At 38.9% G+C, this 20,656-nt stretch overlaps 1 protein-coding gene across 12 annotated transcripts in view; it reads left to right on the top strand.

Annotated features, from left to right (window-relative positions):
• Ptpn13 (protein tyrosine phosphatase non-receptor type 13) overlaps positions 1-20,656 on the top strand; it is a 216,730-nt gene that overhangs the window by 19,273 nt on the left and 176,801 nt on the right. For all 12 annotated transcript variants that reach the window (XM_045142565.1, XM_045142568.1, XM_045142567.1 and 9 more), the window contains one exon: positions 18,620-18,739. In XM_045142565.1, coding sequence (XP_044998500.1) covers positions 18,625-18,739 — 115 coding nt within the window. In that variant the 5' untranslated portion in view covers positions 18,620-18,624. Of the gene's footprint in view, positions 1-18,619; positions 18,740-20,656 lie in introns of those variants that run through there.

The following is a 20,656-nucleotide window of genomic DNA, read 5'->3' as shown; positions in this document are numbered from 1 at the left end:
CATATCAGTCAGCGAGAGATTGTGTACTTAGCATGCTCAAAGACCTGGATTGAATCGCCAGCCCCACAAAACAAGTGTGTGGGGGGGTGGGGGAAGAGGGTATAGTAGAATTTATTAGCAAAATTTCATTATTCAGAGATGCCACTTTTAAACTTTAATATATAAGGCAGATTTGTAGACAAATTTCTAAAAACAAAATCTTTGCCAGTAAACTGAACAGGAAGACAAAGTCCCAGACTAATCAAATTTATAAACAAAGTAACCTCACTCTGCATTGCTTTTATTTAATTCATTAAAGAAGTTGCTGTTTTTAGAACTATAACATGGGCTGTGGTGATTGCTCAGTGGTGAAAAGCACTCACTACACAAGCCTGAAACTGGAGTTTGGATTCCCAGAACTCATGTAAAGTTAGACACAAGTAGTATACACTTCTGAAATCCCAGAGTGCCTACCGCAGTGGAAAGCAGAGTCAGGAAAATCCTGAGGTTTGTGGGCAAGCGAGCCTGGTGTGGGCAGCAGCAAATAAGAGAAACCCTGATTCAAACAAGGTGAACAACAGAGACCAACACTCCAATCTTGTTCTCTGACTCCACAAGTACACTGTGTCATGTGCATACCCATTCCCATGCGCGCGTGCACACACGTGCACACACATGCGCATGTGCACACACACACAAAATACAATGATTTTTCATGCATGTAACCATTTTTTAAACAAGATTACGTCCCCCGCCTTTTTTTAAACCATGAGAACTTTCATCACTTTTACATCATGATTTCTTTTTGGTTTAACTTTTAGGATTTTAACTCTTATGATAGTTTTGTCATAGTCAACTAAATAAGTCAATTGAAGCCAAAAGCCATTTGTAATTATCAAATAAATGTAAACAAGCGTTCCAGTGAAACAGAAGCTATCAGAATGCATCTACGGATGTAAAAGCTGTGCTGTCTTGCCATAAATTCAAATAAAATAGTCCTTAGAAGAAAAGTGAAAATCTTTCTTATTTATAAACCACATTACTGCCAGGTGTGGTGGCACACACCTTTAATCCCAGCACTCAGCAGAGGTAGGAGGATCACCATGAGTTCAAGGCCAGCCTGAGATTACATAGTGAATTCCAGGTCAGCCTGGGCTAGATCAAAACCCTACCTCAAAAAACAAAAAGCAAAAAACAACAACAAAATCCTCAGTACTGAATAAATGCTTCCAATTCTAGCAAGGAATCAATAACTTTGGAAACACCACTAATATTAAACTGCAAATATGTAGGCGTAAGAAAGCTGAAAAGCCTTTTCTATAACAGACCTAAAACTTATGCTGAGCATGAACCCCAGTACTTTGCTCATCTAGACATTACTCTTCCACTGAGCTACCTCCCCAACAAGAATATGATTGATTGTACTGGTTATCTGAAGTACAGTTACTTGCTGAAGTGAGAGATGATCATCCAGACGCTGATTGCTCTGATGAGTTTGAATCTGCGACTTAACTACATGTCTAGCACTAATATGTATTTTAGGGCATAACTTAAGTTTCTCAAGATCTGAAGAATGAATTGACCTTTTAATTGTAGAGCTTATGAGTGACTCTCTGTTGGTCTATTATTGATTGTAACTAAATACTCACTGAATTTAGGTCTAAGTGAAATTATTGATTATTATTATGGAATTGATTTTGTTTCACTTAGATACCTTTTGATTTCTAAAATATTTTTTTCACTATTATTTTTTAATATTTTTATTGACAACTTCTATACTTACAGACAATAAACCATGATACTTCCCTCCCCTGCCCCATGTTCCCCTTCACAACTCTGCTGTTCGTCATATCCCTTCCCTCTCTCCATTAGTTTCTCTTTTATTTTGATGTCATCATTTTCTCCTATTACAAGGGTCTTATGCAGGTATTGCTAGGCACTGTGTGGTCATGGATATCAAGGCCAGTTTCTGTCTGGGCAGTTCTGTTGTAAGGAGTGGTGTCCTTCCTGTGGCTCTTACATTCTTTCCACCACCTCTTCCACAATGGACCCTGAGCCTTGGAGGGTGTGATAGAGATGTTTCTGTGCTGAGCACTTCTTCGCCAATTTTCAGCACTGCGTTGCCTTGGGGTCATCCCAGTGGTCACTGCCATCTGAAAAGAGAAGCTTCTCTAACCAAAAGTAATAGTAGCATTAATATGTGAATATGAACATTAAGTATAGTGCTTTCAGAGCAAGATTGACTAATAGTGCAGATAAAGAAATTACATAGTGACTTTATGAATAAAATCTGGCAGTTTGCATTTAAATTGAACCATAAAGATAGTCAAGTATAGTTAGTTTCATATGTTCCACTATATTTACATTTCTATAAACAGAGGTACAAAGTGTTCTTAATTATTCAGTACTTTGTATGTTAACTCTTTGCATCTCTATGTCATTTCCTATTGTCTGTCAACCTTGAGGATTACTACTTTATAAGAAGCAGGAAGCAACTTGCTAGAAAATGACTGATGCATTAACTTGCATTAATCATAGAATTTTTATAGACAACATAATATCATCTTTGAAAACCTGTTACAGGACCTCTAAGCCTACTAGGAAATACAGAAAAATCTGACATTCCCCAACAGATGGTCCCCCATCCTCACCCCTTTCTTAAAACTCCCTTCTTAGGACATCTTCTCAAGAGTTTTTCTATATTGGGTTGGACCAATGGCTTAGCAGTTAAGGCGTTTGCCTACAAAGCCAAAGGATCCTGGTTCAATTTTCCAAGACCCATGTAAGCCAGATGAATAAGGTGGTGCATGCATCTGGAGTTCCTTTGCATTGGCTGGAGGCCTTGGTGCGCCCATTCTTTCTCCATCTCTCCCTCTTTCTCTCTCTCAAATAAATAAATAAAATATATTTAAAAAGTTTTTCTATATTATTGTAAAGTCTCTATGTATTGAAATAAAAACAAAGTACCCAACTTTAATTCATTAGTCCCTTCTGCACTTTTTAGGGTTACCAGAAAAATACTGCTCTTTCCAAGTGGCACATATTTTAACATGCTAAAAATAAACATCTCAGCTTGGCATAGTGGCCAAAACCTATAATCCCAAAACTCAGACATTGAGGCAGGAGGCCCATGACTTTATGGCCAGGCTAGGCTACATATCCATGCATAAAGTCCAAGGCCACTCAGACCACACAGGGAGACTGTCCAAAAAAATAAAAAAGATAGGCTTATATCTATTATCTTCTCGCCCCACCCCCAATAGAAATTGTCCTACCTATTTCCAACTGACATCATCATATACTCGAAATTAGAAGTTTAAAGAATTTTTAGCATTATTGCAGTGGTAATCTGATTTATAAGCTACTAAATTGTCTAAGCCACTGTGGTAGTTTAATTCACGTGGCCCCATAAACTTTGGTGTTCTGAATGCTAGATTCCCAGCTGATGGAGACTTGAGAATTAATGCCTTCTGGAGGCAGTGTATTTTTGGGGGTGGGCTTGTGTTATAGACAGTTTCCCCTTGCCAGTGTTTGGCACACTCTGCTGTTCCTATTGTTCACTTGGTGTTGGCCAGGGGTTGATGTCCACCCTCTGCTTATGCCATTGTTTTCCCCTGCCATTATGGAGCTTCCCCTCGAGCCTGTAAGCCAAAATAAACCTCTTTTTTTTCCCCCACAAGCTGCTCTTGTTTGGGTGATTTCTACCAGCAATGTGAACCTGACTGCAACAGCCACTTTCAACTGGAGTTCTCTATATTTTCTAATGCAGTGCCTGGTAGTTATCTGAATGTGAGACTGAGCAATTACTGAGATTTTTATTGTCATTTAATATTTATTGAGAATGTATTGTGTGCTGACATCTTTGTTAGGCATATAGAGATCCACTTTTTTTTTTTTTAATGAAAAAGGCATGAGTTTTACATTTTGGTGTGAAAAGCATGTAACAAAGATTCTGTAATATATTGGTAGGTATTTTACATGATATGAAGTATCATTATGTAGCTGAATAATGATGTGAGAGAGTAGGGGATTTGTAGTGCTACTTTAGTGAAGCAACCCAGAAGATCCTCTTTATTACATATCTGGTTTTTTGTTTTTTTTTTTTTTTTTTTGGTTTTTCGAGGTAGGGTCTCACTAGCCCAGGCTGACCTGGAATTCACTATGGAGTCTCAGGGTGGCCTCAAACTCACGGCGATCCTCCTACCTCTGCCTCCTGAGTGCTGGGATTAAAGGTGTGCACCACCACACCTGTCAGTATCTGTTTTTTAAAAATTATTTTTATTTATATGCACATGTATATGTGTGTCCATGCATGTTTGTGTGTATGGGCATGCAGAGGTCTTTTGTTGCTGCAAATGAAATATCAGATGCTTGTCATATTTTTGTGTCCTGCTTTATGTGGGTGGTTGTGGAACTGAATCTGGGCTGGCAGGCTTTGCAAGCAAGTGCCTTTAGCTATTGAGCTATATCCCCAGCCCCATGAAGAAGCAACTTGTAAGTGCTAATGTGAGGAACTTTAGCTATGGGGATATTTGGGACAGGAGTGTTCTAGATGAATGTTAGGTGTTAAGTGTCTCTGTATCTAGAGTTAAATGTGTCAGAACCAAACTAGAGAGAGTGAGTAGTTGAGATGCAGAGAAGCCTGGGGAAAGTCATGTATGTAGCTGTAAGCTAGAGAGGAATATGAGATGTTATTCTCATGGGATGGATGCTATGAAGTTGAGAGCTAACATGATTGGACTAACATGTTAAAAGGGTCTCTATAGTGGAATAGACTATATATGGAGACAATAGAGAAAAGTAAAAGACCTGGTATAACCCTATTACCATAACCTCTTAGACCATCACTGTCTAGTATGTTAGCCATAATCACACCTAGACCCTAGAATTTCCTTTAATTAAAATTCAATAAAATTTAAATTTTCTCAGTTGCTTGATAGCACATATGTTTTGTGACATTATTGGACAGCACAGATACAGGACACATCTATCATCACAATAAAATAAGATAGTACTATTCTAGACAGTAAAGAGTACCCTAGCATTGCAGTGGAAGTCAGGAGACTAACAGATATGTACAAGATATATTTTGAATACAGATCTAACAAAATGTTGTAATAGATAGGTTATGGCCTACAATTTAAAAAAAAAACAAGTAGATGACTTCATAGTTTATGATGTGATTAAATGGCTGTAATTCCATTGCAAGTGCAGTACAGGGAAGAAAAGTGTGGCAGCTGGAATCAAAAATTCAGTTATGGGCAGAGGAGATGGCTCAGTGATTAAGGACACTTTTTGTAAGGCCTGGTGGCCCAGGTTCAAATCCCCAGGACTCACATAAAGCTGGATGCAGAGTGGCATGCACATCTGGAGTTTGGTTGCAGTGGTGAGAGGGCCTGGGGCACACACATGCTCTCTGTCTCTCTTCTTACAAATAAATAGATACTTTTTAAAAATAAGAACTAAGTTTTGTTGTTATTGTTATTCTATGTGGTGCTGGAGATTAAGCCTATAGCCTTTCACATACGAGGCACACTTTACCACTGAGCTACATCCCCAGGAATTCAATTTGGGGCTTAATAAGTAACTTGTTTGTTAAACTGATTATAAGATGAAGATCATTGATTTAGCAACATGGAATATTTTGATTTTTTAAAAAGTAGGTTTTCCATTTATGGACTGGAGAGATGGCTTAGCGATTAAGGCTCTTTCCTGCAAAGCCAAACGACCCAGGTTTGATTCCCCAGGACCCACATAAGCCAGATGCACAAGGTAGCACATGTGTCTGGAGTTCGTTTGCAGTGGCTGATGCCCTGGAGCACCCATTCTCTTTCTTTCTCTCTCTACCTCTGCCTCTTTCTCCCCTAAATAAATAAATATAAATAAAATACTTTAAAAATGTGTTTTTCCAATTACCAGTTATACTGTTTACTGTCTGCCCTATAATACTAGGTTGAGCTGGACATATGGCTCAGTTGATAGAGTGGTTGCCTAGTATGCATAGGCCCTCGGTTTGGTTCTCAGTACTGTATAGACTGAGTGATGGCACATGCCTGTAATCCCAGCACTTGAGAGGTAGAGGCAAGAGGATCAGAAGTCCTCAAGGCTGGGCTGGAGAGATGGCTTAGCTATTAAGGTGCTTGCCTGTGAAGTCTTAAGGACCCAGGTTCGATTCCCCAGTACCCACGTAAGCCAGATACACATATGGTCTGGAGTTGGTTTGCAGTGGCTAGAGGCCTTGGTGTACCCAGTCTCTCTTTCTCTCTATGCTCCCCCCTCAAATAAATAAACAAAAATAAAATTCTTTAAAAAAAAAAAAAGACCTCAAGGCTGTCTTCAGCTACATAACCAGTTTGAGGCCAGCCTGGAATATACGAGACCCTTTCTGAAACAAAAACACCAGATCTGCATACTAGAAACGTTTCCTGTGATGGAGAATACAGTATTTTATGTGTAAATACATCAGAAAAGTGCTCAGATTTCCAACTTTAGATGGTTGAACAAGTTTATCAGGATAATTGCCCAACTCTGTTTAATTGTAGTATAGAAACTCATAATAAAGAAATTAAATGAGAGATTAATTAACTATACCTAGAAACTTCAAAAACTTCTGAGTTAGCATAGCAAACCCACCTGCAGAGAAGAAAGTGGAGGAGGTCAGGTGCAGAGAATGAAGTACACAGGAGAAATAAAATAGTTGGCCCATTTAGCCCCACAAACCCTGCAGACATCTAGTGTCAGAAACATTATATATGAATAATAAAAGAATGAATATGAAGCTTGGCATGGTGGCATATCCTGTAATCCCAGTATTGAAGAGACAGAAGCAAGAGGTTTGCTGTAAATTCAAGATCAGCTTGATCTATGTAGTGTATTTTAGAACAGCCAAGGCTACATAGTGAGACACAGCCTCAAAAATGTAATATGTGGGCTGGAGAGATGGCTAAGCAGTTAAGCGCTTGCCTGTGAAGCCTAAAGACCCCGATTCGAGGCTCGGTTCCCCAGGTCCCATGTTAGCCAGATGCACAAGGGGGCGCACGCGTCTGGAGTTTGTTTGCAGAGGCTGGAAGCCCTGGCGCGCCCATTCTCTCGCTCTCCCTCTATCTGTCTTTCTGTGTCTGTCGCTCTCAAATAAATAAATAAAAATTTTTTTAAAAATTAATATGTGTTAAATTTATTCATGCTTCACTTGTTAAAGCTTTTAAAATATGTATTCATCTGTTTATGTACATGTGTATGGGGGCACATGTACATGGACACACCAGGATCTCTTACTGCTGCAAATAGCCCTTTCATCTTTATGTGAGTTACTGGAGAATTGTACCTGGGCCAGCAGGATTTGTAAGCAAGCACCTTCAATCACTGAGCCATATATTTAGCCCTCACATTTTAGTTTTAAAACAATAACTTACTATGTTTTTGTTTCAGCAGCCAATGAAGTTTTAAAGTATAAACAGTATATCATTTTTCTATTCTTTTTAAAACATCAAAGAGGAAAGCACCTTCCCAACTTGACCATGTATACTCACATGTTGAATAACTATTATCTGTACTTTTGAGGGGAATCCCCAAAATGTCTCATGTGGCATAATTGGAGGGAATTACAGTAGAAGGAATTTCAATGGAATATCAAATCTGAAAGTTATCATCAAGTTCTTCCTCATTACTTAAAGAATTGCCTTGTAGATTTACTATTTGACAAATTCAATATAACCATACCTTTAATTTTACTCTTTTATTTTTTTTCTCTCTACTCTGTAAATTTAAGAGGTAAAGAGAGCTAGCTTCAAAGTAGACCTAGAAAGGGAAGAGACTTAGGCATGGATTTGGGGAAAGCTTGTTTTAAAATTTCTTTTGTTAAATAGGAATATACGATTATATATGTGAATATGTATATATATGCATATATATTGTACTATATATTATAATATATACAATTATGTACTATATAAGTATATAATAAAGAGATTTTATGAAATAATTGAGTTTGAAATTTAATTGAAGTATAGAATAGATATGCCATTATATCAACAATGTTGGCTATTGAGACATGTAGTTCTGACATAGTTTTAGGTCATGATACTTGGAGAAGGTTCTAGACTGTGCTTTCCTACACTGATTTGTATAGTGCATTAATGAACCATCCTACGAAGCCCTTCATTTTCTTGTAAAACAATGATTCCCTAAGTTGTATGTCCTATCTTTATAATCCTTGCCACATACTAATATCATTTACATCATATTTTTAAATTATTTACTTGTGTGTTTGTGTTCATGTGTGTTAGTGTGAGCACAAGTGCATGTGTTCCATGACTCATGGAGGTCAGAGGACAGCTTTTGGGATGGTTTCTGCTCTGAATTCTTTTTTTTTTTTTTTTTAATTTTTATTTATTTATTTATTTGAGAGAGACAGACACACAGAGAGAAAGACAGATAGAGGGAGAGAGAGAGAATGGGCGCGCCAGGGCTTCCAGCCACTGCAAACGAACTCCAGACGCGTGCGCCCCCTTGTGCATCTGGCTAACGTGGGACCTGGGGTTCCGAGCCTCGAACCGGGGTCCTAAGGCTTCACAGGCAAGCGCTTAACCGCTAAGCCATCTCTCCAGCCCTGCTCTGAATTCTTACTCTGCCGTTTTTTGCTGTGCTTGCCACAAACTTCCAGGGACATTCTCCTGCCACTTTCCCTTTCACTATCAGCATCAGTGTGCTGGGATTACAGAAGCCCACCATGGCTCTGGCTTTTTACATGAGGTCCAGAAATTCAGGTCCTCTACCTTTACCAGTGAGTGTTTTGTCCACCAAGCCATCTCCCCAACCCTACTGTGTGTGTGTGTGTGTGTGTGTGTGAATTTTTTTTTTTATTTTTTTTTTTTGAGGTAGGGTCTCACTCTAATTCAGGCTGACCTGGAATTCACTGTGTACTTTCAGGGTGGCCTTGAATTTATAGCAATCCTCCTAAGTGCTTAGATTAAAGGCATGTGCTACCATGCCCAGTTTCAAGTGACTCATTTATATGTTGGAGATTATTTCTATAAAAGGAAAATCTAAGATTTATGTGATTCCTTTGGATGGGAGGCAGGAAAAATGTTCTGTAAGTAGAAGGTAAATACAAAGTCACTATAAATGTGCAATGGTAAGATGCAATCATATGATTAAAACAAGCTATAAGAAGACAGATATTGAGGATACTCAACACCTACCAAAGCAGAAATCCAAAGGCTCCTAAGAGCTCATTACTGAAGTAGACTTGAAACTCACCCACCAAGGCTCAGGGAATTTTTCCAAAGAGGGTACAGAAAGATTATAAAGTCACTGGTTGGGATGTCGTGCCCAGAGGCATTTGCATCCCCCCAATAATTGACTGCTACTCCCACAATGCATAAACCACAACCCAATGGGAAATACTTGCAACCTCAGTGAGGATGGCCCCCTGTGGAATGGGGGAAGAGAGGAGGGAAAAGATGGTACTAACACATGTTGTATCCATATAAAATATGTTCTTTATAATAATAAAAAGTTATTACAGAGTGGCCTGCCTGTATAGTAGTAATCTCACCTTGGGACATGTCTCTATTTGTTCAAAAGAAAGATTAGCAAATCAAATAAATAAGCTACCTCCAAACTGGAAGTTCCTCGGTGACCTAATCAGAAGTTCTGAAAGAAAGTTAAAGGAGAGTAGCTTGTTTTTTTTTTTGGCAAGCTGTTCTGAAATTTACTTTAAAAATTATGTTTCCTCCACTAATATTCCTTTGGAGAAGCTTTTTTAGAAGGCTTTCAATCATTCCTATCTGTATTTTAATTAATGTTAGTATATTCATTTATCAAAACGGACAATCAAGCCTTATTTGTTTTTCATTCTAAAACATTTCATTAGATATTTAAAAAAACCAAAGGGACTTCAGTTTTCCTTTACCTGTAGGTAAGCCCTCTGAGGCTTACTGTATCCTTGCAGGGAAGTCTGAGCTACTAGTAAAACTGAAAAATCCAATTCATTTTTAAAAATTTTTTTTGTGTATTTTTATTATTTATTTGAGAGTGACAGAGAGAGAGAAAGAGGCAGTTAGAGAGAGAGAATGGGCATGCCAGGGCATCCAGCCTCTGCAATCTAACTCCAGATGCATGCGCCCCCTTGAGCACCAGGCTAACGTGGGTCCTGGGGAATCGAGCCTTGAACCGGGGTCCTTAGGCTTCACAGGCAAGTGCTTAACCACTAAGCCATCTCTCCAACCCTCATTTTTTTCTAATGAGACTTTCCCCATCCTTCTGATTATTAATGACATTTGCCAAGCATTTACTGTCTACTGCCATGTCACCCTAAATACACCCAATACTATCTGATAAGCACTTACTATGTGCCAGTCACATGTTGAGAGATTAAATAATTTAAGCAATCCACATTTTACAAATAAAATTTGTAGTGCTTGAGTTCATATCTCAACTCCACAATTTGTCAGCTGTATAATCTTTGGAAAATATTTGATTTCTATGCCTCATCTTCACATGTGTTACATGGGAGGAAACAGTATCTGCCTCATGGAGTTGAGATGACAGAGTAATTTTCTATGTGCCCTAGAACTGTCAGGTATCTGTTGCTTGGTAAACTCAGTTTGCTACCAGTTCAATTTAAAAATGAAACTTGCTGTTGTTGTTTTTCTACTTTTATAATTTTCTATTACAGAAAAAGGTTCTATAACATGAAGTTTTTATAACATGAGTGAAGAAATAAAACCACTTACTTATATTTTTGCGAAATTTTTTTGCCCTGTACCTATTGAGATGTTCATCTGATTTTTTTCTCCCTGATCTGTGTATTAGAGATCTTAAGCGTCTCATGTGGGCTGGAGAGATGGCTTAGTGGTTAAAGTGCTCACCTGTGAAGCCTAAGAACTCATGTTCAAATCTCCAGGTCCCATGTAAACCAGACACACAGTGATGCAAGTGTGCAAGTCACACATGCACAGAGGGGGGCTCATGCATCTGGAGTTCGTTTGTAGCAGCTGAAGGCCTTGGTATGCCCATTCTTTCTCTTCTGTCTCTCTCTCTCTCTCTGTCACTCTCTCTGTCTCTTTCTCTCTCTCAAATAAATAAAAACTAAATGTCTCATGTACTTAGATGCCCATCTCTTTCCCTATATTTGATAACTTTTTTGCTTCAAACTTTGAATTGGTATTCTATGCCTTTACTCTGTATCTTAGCTCCTTTTATAACATAGAGTTGTTAATTTGGTCTCTTAATCATGTCCCAGGGATTGATTGGCCCTCGTGTATTCCAGGCTGGCCTGAAATTCATTATGTAGCTGAGAATGAACTTGCACTTCAGATACTCGTGTCTCCACCTCCTGAGTTCTGGTATTACAGGTGTGTGCCCATGACTGGCTTCTATGCAGTGTTTAGGACCGGATCAGCACTTTTTAAATGCTAAGAAAGCACTCTGTGAACTAAGCTACATTTCTAGCTCCATCCCAAGTCTTTTAATTGTGGTTATTTTGTTTTGGGAATTTGTTGTCGTTGCTTTTCTTCTCTTAATGTAATAGTTCCTCAATCTGTTTTCAAACCTTAATATTCTTTCTTTCTCCTGATAAAAGCAAAACTTCTAATGAATGAAAAGTAGGGTAGTAAAAAGGAATACAGCTGAAGAGGGCAAAGATCTGAAGAATTTCTTTTCCAGTCCTCTGACACTGGGCTGCTCCAGGGTAGGAGGTAGGGTTAGTGAGTCATGTCTGAAGTCCACTGTAGTTCCAGCAGGTGATCCCAAGTGTGTCAGAGAGTGAGGGAAGCAATTAGAACACTAAATTCTGTAGCAGAGAGGAACCCAAAATCTGCATGCCACCTAGCAATAAGCCAGCCTATAGGAAGGAGGATCTGAGGACATGGGATGATTGGTTGGGACTGGGCTCAGAATTCTCGGGTGGGGTCCATCTGGTGACAAACCATACATGTCAGGGTGTTAGCTCATGAGGAGAAGCAGTCCATCTGCCGTGGGGATGGACTCTCCACGTTGGAGCTCTCAAAGTGCTGGAATCTAAAGGTGGTGGTTCTCTCTCCTTCCCTGCCAGCCAACTAGCAGCTCAGCTTCTACAGGCCAAGCTCCCTGCTATCTAAAGTTCTTGTGGTCTCATGTCCAGCTCTTCTCTTCAACAACTGCCTCCCATGGCCATCTCCCACCTAGGCACTGTGGCAAGGTGTCCTTGTTTTCAGGACTCTAGATTCTCAAATAATGGACCCCTCTGAAGATAGTGTTTGAGATTTGGGGAGTGATATTGTAGACTTCTTCAATGTTGACCTGACCCAAGAGAAAACACCATTATAGCAACACTCCACTCTGACTTTGGGCTTGTGAGAACTGCAAGTCCCCTGTGACCAGGGCTGCCAGTTTTACCTTGTGGTTGAGCCTTCCAGTGTTTTATTTTTAATTGACATAGTAATTATACATATTTAAGGATTTACAGTATAATATTCAGTACATGTGTACAATAATTACACTGGGGTAACTACATATCTATTACCTCAGACATGTGTAATAGCTTCATGTTGGGAAAATTCAAACTCTTTCCCACTAGCCATTTTGAAATTTAAATAGTTGTTGCCAACCATATGCATCCCACCATGCTTTAGAAGTGAGAAATTATTTCACCTATTCAATGGTGGTGTCATACCTGTTAAGCATAATTTCTCCATCTTCTCATCCTCATTGTTCCAAAGCTCTGATAACCCATTGTTACGTTTGCTACTTTGTTGAAATCAACTTTTCTTTAACAAATATAAGTGAGAACATGTAGTATTTGTCTTGTTTGGGCCTGATGCATCATTTAATATAATGTTACCCTGTTCTGTCCATTTTGTCAAAAATAGCAGAATTCAATTCTTTTTATGGCTGAAAAATAATTCATTAGATACCATATCTTCATGATATACTCCACTGTTCACAGACAGCTAGGTTGATCTGTTATTCTGACTATGCTAGTAGAACAGAGTTAGACATGCAAGTGTGGATGTATCTGACAGATTGTAGACATCCAAGTATGGATGCCTCTGATAGGCTGGTGACAGTCCCTTTGAATATATACTTAATAGTTGCATTTCTGCATCTTAAGGTACTTCTTCATCTAGTTTTGTGAGGAACTTCCTCTTGTATTCCACAGTAGCTATACTAACTCACATTCTAACCCACAGTGCATGAGAGTTACTCTTTATCTGTTTACTGTTTTTGTCTTTTTAATAATAGCTGTTCTAACTGGGATGATTTAAGAGTATTATAATAACTTTTTTTTTTTTTTTTGAGGTAGGGCCTCACTCTAGCCCAGGCCGACCTGGAATTCACTAAGGAGTCTCAGGGTGTCCTCAAACTCACAGTGATCCTCGTATCTCTGCCTCGAGTGCTGGGATTAAAGGCGTGCGCCACCACGCCTGGCTATAATAACTTTTGAGAAAACTCTTCATCATGTGTATACGTGAATTTTCAAATCTAGTTAGTTAAAACCTCTTAAATGCTTTTAACTACATTCATATAATTAAAAGCCAACTTTAGTTAGAAAAGTCTCGTGGTACACAGTTACAATCTCATCACTCTGAAGACTGCAGCAAGAAGATTGAGTTTGAAGCAAAAATTTTAAAAGTCCAAGAAAGTCAATTTAAAAAATATGTCTGTCAAAAAACTTCCTCAGTGTCTTCTAATGAATGAAGACTTATCAAGTAGGATTTACGTGTGACAGGGCTGGGAAGATGGCTCAGCAGTTAAATGCACTTGCAAAGCCTGCTGGCCTCCATTTGATTTTCCCAGCACCCACCAGAAAAGTCAGATGCACAAAGTGGCACATGAGTCTGATGTTCATTTGCAGCAGCCTGGGGCCCTGGCATGACCCTAGTCTCTCAACTAAATGACTAAAAATATTTTTAAAGATTTATATGCGGCAAACCATTAAGTTCTTTTCTATGTTCTCATAGCATTTTAAGATAAAGCCCCACTCATTTTCTTCATTATATTTTAAATTGAAACCACAGAGTAATCAGTCATTCTAGCTGTCCTATATCTCTAAGCTAAAATGCCATATACATACAGTTCTTTAATTTAACAAATAGTAACATCTGGCCTTGTTTCTCTTAAACTTTCATAGTTATTTCTGAATCTTCCTGGGATAGAAGATGCTTTTAAAACACAAATGTTCCTTCTGTTTTAAGTTCCAGTCACAAATATGTATAGAAATCCTATACAAAAAAATCCTATATGGGCTGAAGGGATGGCTTAGCAGTTAAGGCGTTTGCCTGCAAAGCCAAAGGACGCAAATTTGATTCCCCAGGACCCACGTAAGCCAGATGCACAAATGTGTCTGGAATTCATTTGCAGTGGCTAGAGGCCGTGGTGCACCCATTCCCTCTCTCTGTCTCTCTCTCTCTCTGACTCTTTCAAATAAAAAAGTAAATTCTATATAAGACAAAAAATTATTTCAAATAACAATTAACAGAAGATTAATACAATATAATTCAGAACTCATTGAATCAAGCAAAGTATAAAAAGCTTTGTAGATGGAAATATCAAACACTGAAACACTTGTGTTGCATGAAGTTACTTTTGAAAAAAATTTCCATACAAAATTGTGTTTAAAAACCAATTTATTTAAAAATTGAAACTTACCTGTAAATATGTAAACTGTATCACAATATTAAAATTTTAGTAATATGTATCACACACACACACATACATTATGTTGAGTTTTACGGCATCCCTAAGGTGGCATCATAAGCAACTTAACTTTGTATGTCACCACTTTGTTTTTACTTATTGTTTGAAGACAATTTCATCCCCTCTGTGTACATTAAATCTCAGATCCACTTTTCTGTTATGACTATAATAGTTTTTCTCTTGCGACTGTAGTAAGTAGTTACTTAAGTTTAAAAAACATTATTAAGCCCATAATTAAAAGTGTCCATTCAGCATGTTAATCAACATTTTGACCTCCATTTGAAGCTGCATATTTTCCCTTCCCTGACTAGGTTAGCCTGTGGATAGGGGCATTGGATGTACTTTTTTTTTTTTTTTTTAGCTTTTCCCATCCTCACTGGCAAGTTGCCATATCTAACCCTTTTAGGATTCCAACTGTGGAATGAAGAGACATAGAGAAGCCAACAATGTTTGCCCTGACACTTGTAAAGTGACTTCATTGATTTTGAATTAAAGGTGATTCTTTTCCTTCCATGCATTTGATGGGTTTTTCAGAGTCCTTCATTGGAGTCATGTTACCTGTGGCCCTCCAGAAGAACTGCCCCTCCAACTAGCCAGTCTCCTGTAACACTGTTGCGCCCTAGCCTGCTTTTCTCTCAGGCCGTTCTATATCAGTAAAGACTATGATACTTTCTCTTCTTGCTGCTACCTTCTTTTATGGGTAGGGTTCCCACCTCCACTGCGACTGCCCAGTGCTGGAGATAAAACCTATTTTTAAAACAGCTTTTTGAAATATAGTTCACATCCTATACAAGTTGGTGGTTTTAATATTCACACAGAACTATGCAATCACTACTGCTGCCCACATCTCAGAGAATTTTCACTCCCTGGGCAGGATTTATGCTGTGCCCGGATTGCAGTAGGGGGTGGTCTGCTTCCTGGCCTTTCTCCTCCCCCACTTGTAGACTAACTGGCTCTGATACTGCATATCTCCTCCCTCCTGTGTGACCTCAGGAAGATAACCTGTACTTTTAAAATTCCTGATGGGTGTATCACCAACACATGAGCATTCAAGGGGTCCCACTGAAGCCTCTTTCACTGCCTTGAGGTGAAAGGAAGGCCCCTTCCCACACCCCTTCTGCTTTAGAGGAGACATGAAAACCAGAACTATCTTCAAAGAAACCCCTGTTGCGCAACTTCTCTCCTTGCCTGTGTGGAAGCTTTGGAGCTATCTAACCGGTTCTCAGACATAACTCTGGAAGTTTGCTACAGGGCAGTCTTTCTCACAAGTCATGTTAGTATCTGATTGCTAATATTATCTTGATACCTCTGTTGAAACTTTATTAAAATGCTTCATGAGGTAGGTAACTCAAGTATCTCTTAGAAATTAATATATGCTCAATTTTCCCTTCTATAAATGTGCTATGATTATAATAAAGTATATGAACACCCAAAACCTTTTTTTGGTGTGAACTTGAGGTCTGAGTAAATAATCACATTTCTTACACAAGATAAAGCAAAGCCTTTTGGCCTTTTCAAAGCAGTACTTTATGTCTTCCCTTTTAACTCCTGCATTATGCATATGGGGAGGTACTGTTCAGAGGGTAAAGTGTGAAATGTTACATGGTAAACATTTGAAAAGCAAAATGAGAAAACAAGATTGGCCTCACTGGTAGCTGGAACTTTCATTGAATTGACTATTATAAGTGTAAGTTAAAAGAAAACATTGATCTTTCTTGGTAATTGGATAAACAAGTCAACTGTATAAATTAGATTTTTTAAAAAATTATATTTTATTTATTTGAGAGAGAGAAAGAAGGATGGGGGAGGAAGAGAGAGATAATGGGTTTGCCAGGGCCTCCAGCCACTGTAAATGAAGTCCAGATGTATGCACCCCCTTGTGCATCTGGCTTATGTGGGTTCTGGAGAATCGAACCGGGATCCTTTGGCTTTGCAGGCAAATGTCTTAACTGCTAGGCCATCTCTCCAGACCCTAAATCAGGTTTTTTATAAGGTGATTGTTTAGTTTAATCAGTAGTTTAGTTAAGAGAACAGTTACAATGCTTGACATTTACTGTTTCCTCTAGCTTCTTGCCCAAACGCACTGATGCAGGATTTTGGGTTCAAGGGGGGATAAATTCCATAAAGATGCAGGAGATCCCAGGCCCCTGGACTCCAACTCTTAAGTTTTTGTCCAAGTTAGCGAAGAATTGAAAATGTAGAATTAGAGAAGGGTAAATTATGAATTATGAGTTTTATTTAGGGAGAGTTAGGATCCAGCAGGAAAGCAAGTTGGAAAACCCAGGCCAAAAGATCCCCCCTTCACATGGGGGTTGGAAAAGACGGAGAGAGAGAAAGAACTCAAAAGCTTAATGAAAGGTCACACAGGTAGCAAGGCAAGAAAGCGTGGATAAAAAGAACTCCTCCCCATTTTTCAGCCAAGCTGGAAAGGAGCAGCAGAGAGAGAGTCACCCACACATGTGTGCTAAGAGGGAAGAAGAGATTGACACACACGTGCCAGGCCCATTTATGGATCAAGCATCCAATTAGGATGTGCCTCATCATCAGAGCAGGTGTGTAAGGGAGCAACTTACTTGCCGTACTTGAGAGGCTGACTCAGGAAGGGCCAGCCAGCCCACAGGTGTGCTAATCCTGGGAAAACTTGAAGATGACGCACCAGGTTCTACTGCTACTACTTGCAGCCATCCTGAGTGAGGCGCGGTCAGACATGGGTTCCAGTTCTGCCAGTGCAGACAAGGTGGCATCTCTGTTCTTGAGCCTTTGGCTGACTAACTATAGAAAAGCTTCCTTGCACCTATTCTGTATCACTAGCTTCTGTCTGTGAACATACATGCATTGCATATTATGGTTAAATAGATTTTTTTCTCAGTGAAACTCTTAGCAATCACTATAAAGAACAATTTTTCTCTTCAGGGGCTATAGCCAATCTGGAAAATTTATATGGAAGGATTTTGAGCAGCTATACGACTACTAAATAAGATTATTGGGTTAGAGAGCTGGCTTAGCTGTTAAGGCATTTGTCTGCAAAACCAAAGGACCCAGGTTCAATTTCCCAGGACCCATGTAAGCCAGATACACAAGGTGGTGCATGCATTTGGAGTTAGTTTGCAGTGGCTAGAGGCTCTAATGCACCCATTCTCTCTCTCTGCCTCTCAAATAACCAAATAAAATATTAAAATAAGATTATTGAATCCCATAGAAAATCTAAGATTGTATCAATAGTCCCCCTACCTAATTGAACACTGGAAAATTTGCTGTTATGAAAGTATTGCCACAGGGAAATTTTCTGATTTTTTTTTTTTTTTTTTTGATGTAAAGTCTCACTGTAGCCCAGACTGACCTGTAATTAACTATGTAGTCTCAGGGTGGCCTTGAACTCACGATGATCCTCCTACCTCTGCCTCCCAAGTGCAGGGATTAAAGGCGTGCACCACCACACCTAGCTTAATTTTCTGATGTTTTATCAACTCCATTTTTGTAGAGTCTGAAGTTATAAAGTACATTCACAGGCATAATCTCATTTCTTATTACAGCCATCCCAAAATGGCATTATGATGATTATTATCATTATCATCATTCCTAAATTGCAGATAGGAAACAGGTGTAGAGATTAACTAGCTTTCCCAGGAGCGAATGGTGAGCTGGCAGCAAAGCTCGATCTAGGAACACTTTACTCTGGTACCGTGTGTTCTCTGTCTTCCCTCGAGTAGTAGTCACCACCAACGTGCCCCACCTCGCTTAACACTGTGAGGTCAAGCAAGTTGTTCTGAAGGAGCTTCCCTTCAGTTCCTTTACGCTCCAACTCCATAGTTGAAGACTATACGATTATATTTAGATTGAAGGCAGAATTGAGAAAATTGATTGATGGAGGCTCATAGCTCATCACTGATGTAGACCTTTCACTGGTAAAAATGCAGTCAAGATGCTCATACATTAACTATCTGTTACCTTTATTTCCCAGGTAATATGCATGTGTCACTAGCTGAGGCCCTGGAGGTTCGGGGCGGACCATTGCAGGAGGAAGAAATATGGGCTGTATTAAACCAAAGTGCAGAAAGTCTCCAAGAATTATTCAGAAAAGGTAAGTCATTTAAAAAATATTTTATTTTGTTATTTGAGTAACTAAAAAATAGGCACGTAAGCATAAATTAGCTTTAGTTTCACTATGCCTGTGTTTGGGGCAGAATATCGAAAGACATACTTCATCTTTATCTTAGGTCTGAAAATGTTCAGCTTGTCTATGTTAATTTGGTATATTCCATGTACCTAATATTTTACCAGTTACAGAAAATATAATGGTTTCAAAATTAGGAAAGAAAACATTTCTTGCATGTTCAGAGTTTACACGACAGTGTAGAAAGTATATGGTTGTGGGGAGGGAAAGGAAAGCTTCCTTACTTGAAATCACCCCTGAACTAAAACCTGAAGGAAAATAGGAGTTAAGCAGGTGGGAGGGAGGACAAACTATTCCTGGCAGAGAGAATGCCATGCACCTTCCTGGTGCTCTACACCAGGCTGCAGGATGAATGAGTAGTTTGCTGCTTCCTTACTAGCTAAGTGGTCACTGGGCCCAAAATGTGCTGTGCTTTGGAGCTGGAAAAGTTAGTCAGGAATTCATTGTCCAGTACTATTTAATATTATGTTGAAAAAGACCACGTGAAGATGGTGTTTTCATTCACACCACATGGCCAGTGCCTAGTCAGATAAGCAGCTGAATAAACCAAACTTTGTTTCATGAAGAATCCATCTTTACAACAAAATTGAGTAGACAGAGTTAACATGGTAGAAAAATGGGTGACATTGAAGGTAGTGATAGTTTTCAAGGTATAACGTCACCTGAGCTCAAATAGTTGGGCCCATATTACAGACCTACTAAATAGGTAACTCTGGGGTTGGAGCCCAGGAATGTGTGTTTTAACAAGTCCTGAGGACATTGTTGGTACATGCTACAATTTGAGAACCATCTATAAGGTAGAATTGCTAAAGACCCAGGAGCCATTGAAAAGTGCAGGGATAACCACAGGTTACAGGGTGGATGAGAGAACAGGGCAGGAATGACTGGAGACAAGTGGTTGGGATCACATGGTAAAGCTTTGTCATCATTATGTTGTTTTGCCATCTGGGGATGGAATTTGAACAAAACAGTGTTAGGCCCACCTGTTACTGCTTATTACTTGTGTACTTGAAATACCTGTTACCGAGATGTTTGAAGATCTTTTATTAGAGCTAGGATTAAGCTAAAAAAAGTTTTATATAAAATCTGTTTACTTTAAATAAAAACTGATGTTTTACTTGTTTCACTTTAATTTTTCAGAATATTCACTAGTGTAGGCTCCACAGTAGAGAGCAGGTTAGCCATGCTTCAGAGATGTGAAGAGAAGTTAATTATCAGTTAACGACAGTCAGTCAATTAATGTGAGGTTTTGTGGGTATGATCCAGATATGTGGAAGGTGGCCCTGTTACCAGACAGATGTGTGTGAAACTTTTACAGCTTAAAAACTGTGTACCAGATGAATGACAGAGAAAATGAGTGCTACAGATGATCAGAGGAGGAAGAGATAATACCAGGCTATGACTCATAGAACATATAGTTGTTGTACACTATAAGTACCTAAGAGTTTTTCCTTTTTTCAAATTATGTGATGGTAATAAAGATTGAGTATTTTAATTTACAGTTCTTGTCATTGAGAGAATTGCATAAGATATTGGTATGTTACAATAAAGAGAGTTCCTTTATTGTAAAATTCACTCTGAGGCAGCTGTATCTCATACTGTCCAAAGGGAGCTAATCCTGTAAGATCCTCAGTCTGAGTCATAGAGTAACACGTAATACAGCCAAATTAGTTTCCTTGGCATTAGGTAATTGGTTCTCATTTTGTTATGACTTAGTTTTCTTACCTCAGGATCATGAATACATGGCATCTGTATGACAGCAGCTTAGAATTATTTTGAGACTTTCTTGTGGTTGTACATCTCTATCTTGTAATTATTCTGTGA

Source organism: Jaculus jaculus, chromosome 2 (assembly GCF_020740685.1).
Source record: "Jaculus jaculus isolate mJacJac1 chromosome 2, mJacJac1.mat.Y.cur, whole genome shotgun sequence".
Lineage (NCBI taxonomy): Eukaryota > Metazoa > Chordata > Mammalia > Rodentia > Dipodidae > Jaculus > Jaculus jaculus.
Note: the sequence above shows the minus strand (reverse complement) of the source record. Positions and strands in the feature narration are given on the sequence as shown.